A 5,431-nucleotide genomic window follows, 5' to 3' on the forward strand; every position below is an offset into this window, starting at 1 on the left:
TAATTTTTTTTTTTTCGATCGATGGAGAATTAATTAAGGAATAAGTCTCCGTAATACGTAAAAGTCGATAAAATTGAGGAACTTCAGAATATATATATAGGTTCAAAGAAAAAGAAAAGTTCAGAAGCATGAAAAAACCTCAATTTAGCAAATTGCACTGCGGTTTCTGGGACCCCAGTGTGTATAGCTAGAGTTAATATTATATTACAAATTATCTTTAGTATTAATCAGATATACTAAAGCTTTTATCTAATTTTGACAGAGGTACTTTAAATGAAAAATTGTAAACCAAAAAATTCTTTAAAAATATAAAAAATTACAAATGCGACTGAATAAGTTATTTAAATCCTTGATATTAATATTTTTAATAAAGAGAATCAATAAAGATGAAATGATATCGACTAATATACATACATAAAACATTCAATACGTTAAACATTTAAAGAAACATTATGAATGAAATTACAGTGTGATACATTATGTGCTTATCGAGATAATTGATCGAAGCAAAATCAATAAATCTCCGATATACTTATATTTAATTTATCTAATCTAGATTTCTTAAGAAATCATGTCGGTCGTTGGACTATTTATACGGAAGAGGGGTAATACAATTAAAAATCAGTACTACGTATAAATTCACTTTCATGCGATTTCAAATCATTCAGACAGTGCTCGTACAATGGCGTTAAGAATTTTGTGTCTCCTCAGCCTTTTGGCATTCTCTCAAGGTGAGTAATGATTTTCTCAGGTTAATCGATAATCATTCATTTAAGTGAATACAAGTAGCTCTCTTAGGAATACGTAGAAGAAAAAAATGTCATATTATATTCAAATAAATGATTTTCTGTGATCCGTCTATCAATTCGGTCATTAAATATAAATAGAAACATGACAGGCGCAAAACAGTGTATTATGATCTTAGATGAAACTCTGCTGGAAGCTTGCTAACTCGAAGGATCTGAAATTCGCTATTAAAATGCATACAAACTGTTACTTATTATAATTAAAATCTTTATAAAACTTGTGTTTTTTAATTCTTTTAGTTTCATTTCACAAATAGTAGTAATGATTTATCATGCATTATATTGCAGCCAGGCTCCTGCCACTTTTTGATCCCAAAATCGTAAATGGAGAAAATGCTAAAGTAGGCGAGATTCCGTATCAGGTACACATATTACTGAAACATACATTTATTATGGAAATAGATATTAATATATATAAAATATGTATATATACATATTGTAATAATTAATTCTCGGATTGATGCCACAAAAAACTCACAAGAAAGATCAAATTTATTAATATCAGTATTCAATATAGTCTTCGCCTGCTTTCAAACAACATTTTCATCGTTTATACAACGTCGTATGTTCAAGAAAAAACTTCTTCCAATTTGCCTTAAGTTTTCACGTTCAGTGTATGGCAGGAGCCATTAGTCTATTAGATGACACAATCTTAAATTTCATTACAATTTTTAATTTATGAAAAAAGTCAACTTAATCAGTTAAATCAGTCAAAAAGTCAGTTAAATCAGGCGAGTATTAGTTAACACGAAGATCCTTCATTTCATCAAAAGATGAAATGATCAAAAAATAAATCAGAAGCCACTTTCCTTAAACTCAAGCTTAATGCCTGATTTAGCACCTCGCTAAGTTTCTTATTTCCTAAATTAGAAATTGCAATAAAAGAGTCAAGATATGAGAATATTTCAATGTATCAAGAATCCATTAAATTTTAATGAGAGAACTGAATACAATTCAGAGAAGCATTGTACGATGTAAATGTTAGAAAGCGATAAATATATTGAATGATGGTATTAATAAATGTTTTAATAAATATATCTTCGATCTTTTTTTGAATCATTGAATGGCCTCAATTCGAGAACTTGTCACGTATTGTATATATACTATATATAATAAAAAAAATATCTAAATATTTGTGTGTGTGAGTGTAATTAATCTTTAAAAAACAAAAATTTATTTTTAAAATCTGTTACTTTCCTTGAGTAAGGTTTGTTATAATGTGTTATTTATTATTTCAAAATGTGACTGTTTCAGCCACATACTAGCTTTCTTATAGATTAAAAGCAAACATGGAAATGTTACTACAAATTAAAAATGCTATGATTTCCACAGGTTTCTCTTCAATACACAGAGTTTTCCTTTCACTTTTGTGGCGGCTCAATCCTGAACGATAATTATGTCATCACGGCAGCTCACTGTGCTGAAGCGTAATTTTAATAATATTATTTTTTAAATAAAATAATTGCAAATCGCGCTAATATAAATTGTTAGTATACATTTTTTAAATATAAATATTATTACTTTGTTGATGTAAGAAATGTACGAGAAATTTACCTACACGTTTACTATATATATGTATATTTCGATAAAAATGTGAACAATTAAATTGTTTTATAGAATAGGGTCAAATAATGTAAAAGTTATCGCTGGCACTATCAATTTAATTAATCCAAAATCAGAGCATAACGTCATAAAAATCATTATACACGAAGAATATGATTCTCTTAATTCTTGGATTAACGATATAGCTTTATTGCAGGTAGGCATAAATTTCTTTTTCACATAAAAAATTAGACTCCTTATAAATATTTTTTCGAATTAAAAATTATAAATCTCAAGTAAAAACTGTTTTTTTTTTTTTTAGGTCGAAACTCCTTTCATAACATCTAAGACCATCGGGCATGTTCCTTTGCCACCAAAAGGTTTTAATGTTAAAGCCAATGATGTAGCCATTGTGTCGGGATGGGGCAGACTCTGGGTGAGTCTTTCTAGCTATTTTAAATACCTATATATTTAACTGTATATCTTTAATTTTCATGTTGATATACAAAGATATAGTGATAGTTTATAATTTATTTTTATATTATCTTGAGATTTAGAATACAGAATTACAATATCCAGTATACAAGGAATGAGAAAAAATTAATATTACTTCAAAGATAGCAATTGTATAAATTATTACGAAATTGCAGCAAGGAGGACCAACCACTGTTAGACTACAACGAGCTAACATCTTAATCGCTGATCACATCTACTGTGAATACATGTACAATAACATGAGCTACAACATTTATCCCACGCAAGTTTGCGCATATGATTCATCAATCGAAAAAGGATCGTGTCACGTAAGTTTTTCTTAAGATTTCAGCTCTAATTATCGGTTTCTCTATTTATAATATTCTCAGTAATAACTTAATCGTGATTTTTTAAAAAGAAGAAAATATTTGAAATTGTGATAAAAAAATACACAAAACAACATTAAATTTAAGTCAGAACTAATTTTGTTTAAATTTAATTCAAATTTGAATTAAATTTAAAAAGAGATCTTGCTATTTCCAGGGTGACTCTGGTGGCCCATTGACTGTTGGAGGAAAACTCATTGGATTGGTATCCTGGGCAAATGGTTGCGCCAACACGTTCTACCCCACTGTATACACGAGTGTCGTCAATTACTTGGATTGGATTACAGCTAACACAGCCTAAACTAGTCCAAATTTTGCGTCTATCAATGATTCATACTCTCTCCTTCATTATGTATAATTTTTTAATTTTCGATTCTTAAAATCCAGGAAAGAAGGACGTTTTTTTAATGTAAAAGCCGATAACGATGTGACATAGGGTTGTACATAATAAGTGCCCTCAAAATTCTGTACACATTTTTGACGAAATAAATTAATTCTTTTCACAAGAAAACACTGATAAAGTTAGTCTACCCGAAAAGGCTGCAGCAAGGAATTATCGCGCGACAAGTGCCGTTCATTTTATCTATCACGATTATCATGAATCAAAATCCAGAGAGACTTTAATATAGAGCTATGCCTGCTGGTTAGTGCAAGAGGTCGGATAGAACTCGGCTCTGTCGTGAAATCAATACACCATGACCGTGCGGGGCTCACGTGTTGCTCTTATTTCCGGTAATACTTGACAGAGCGGAAGCGGTCGATGCTCACATTTTAACGATAATTGACAGTCATGATCACAGTGGCGTCTATAGTTTGAGAAAATAGATCGTAAATAAAAGATATTCGTTAATCATGTCATTAGTAGCTCGTAAACAATCTTATTATTTCCTTTATGATGTTTGATGATTGTGGGAAAAAACAGAAAATGATACGCAATGTTTTTTCGAAAAATCAGGTGCACACACCTTCAAGATTTATAACTGAAAAAAAGATAATCGAGAATGAAAGAGGAACCTGCTCGAGAGGAAAAATGATATAAAAAATATAAAACTTATCATATTTGCTTTTTTTCCTAGAAAATAACTAATAGCAAATGTTAGAAACTTTCCAAATAAGATATAACAGGATAAGCTGCAACTGCAGTGAGGCGGATGGTACTCGACAAGAAAACGCGAACGTGGGGGAAATCGAATTCATCCCGAATTCTATTCTGTCACTGTATTTACATTGCTAATGAAATTTCATTTCTGCTTTCACCGTTCTTCCGAGCATGATAGGCTCCTACGTTGCTCTCAGGTTTTGTTTTATGACAATAAAAGGGCCTAATAGTTGCTCATTTCCGACGGAAATTATTATTAAGTACGAACCTCTATTATGAAGTTACTCTATTATGAACCTTCTTCAGAGAACACTTTATCGCTTTATTTAAAAAAATACCCTCGATAAAATGACGGAACTCAGTTTCGCTATTTGTATAAAAACTTCATAATTTTACGATTTTGCTGGAATAATTGTAATAATAAATCCTTTAGCACCATTAAACTCTCAGAAATTAATTTGTCGCGTAGAGACGAACGGCTAATTTCCGCTCCAGTTACGTAACAAATGTTATAAGCAGTGTCTCACCGTATCGTGCATAAATATTTCTGAATAACTTCACGGTTCAGAACCGCATACTAAACACGGTATATTTACTGTCGGTTGGCCAAAATAAGATGTATAATATATAACTACACACACATACTGCGAACACTATATTCCATAGCCTAACTATCCGAGCAGACACATAAACTTGTACAGTTTGCAGAGCTTATATACCTCCTAGTTCTACAGGGTTAATTTCCACAATATTACAGCATATTATGAAGTAGCCACACAAAAGCATTATTCTCTTTCATAATTGTACATAAAGTAGTATTTACAATCACGTCAAAAGCAATGCCTTAGCGTAGCATATAACTTTATGATAATACAATACTTAAATGCAAGTAAGACAACGCTTGGCATTACTCTCTGCTTCAAAAATATATAAATATAAAATAAAATATTCAAATATACATAAATATAAAATATATATATATACGGATATACATACAAAGACTGCCAATTAAGTGTATAAAAAATTCAAAGGAACACGCAACGTGTTAATTATAGATCTAAATTATTTATTACTAAAATATGAAATAAAATCAAATAATTTTGCATTAAAAAATTTTGTAAATG

General features: G+C 30.2%; 1 protein-coding gene across 1 annotated transcript; it reads left to right on the forward strand.

Annotated features, from left to right (window-relative positions):
* Positions 1-642: 642 nt before the first annotated feature.
* On the forward strand, positions 643-3,719 carry LOC108758659 (chymotrypsin-2). The gene is made up of 7 exons (XM_018503706.1): positions 643-731; positions 1,095-1,168; positions 2,139-2,233; positions 2,424-2,565; positions 2,671-2,784; positions 2,999-3,151; positions 3,366-3,719. The coding sequence occupies exons 1-7, from the start codon at positions 683-685 to the stop codon at positions 3,507-3,509; spliced, it is 771 nt and encodes a 256-aa protein (XP_018359208.1). The 5' UTR covers positions 643-682; the 3' UTR covers positions 3,510-3,719.
* The last annotated feature ends 1,712 nt before the right edge of the window (positions 3,720-5,431 follow it).

Source organism: Trachymyrmex cornetzi, unplaced genomic scaffold (assembly GCF_001594075.2).
Source record: "Trachymyrmex cornetzi isolate Tcor2-1 unplaced genomic scaffold, Tcor1.1 scaffold16, whole genome shotgun sequence".
NCBI classification, from domain to species: Eukaryota; Metazoa; Arthropoda; class Insecta; order Hymenoptera; family Formicidae; genus Trachymyrmex; species Trachymyrmex cornetzi.

Bases quoted from the DNA above. Each gene is read 5' to 3' on its own strand.
- LOC108758659 (XM_018503706.1), top strand. From the start codon at position 683: ATGGCGTTAAGAATTTTGTGTCTCCTCAGCCTTTTGGCATTCTCTCAA. The intron at 1,169-2,138 runs GTACACATATTA...TGATTTCCACAG, and splicing joins TAGGCGAGATTCCGTATCAG to GTTTCTCTTCAATACACAGA. The intron at 2,785-2,998 runs GTGAGTCTTTCT...ACGAAATTGCAG, and splicing joins CGGGATGGGGCAGACTCTGG to CAAGGAGGACCAACCACTGT.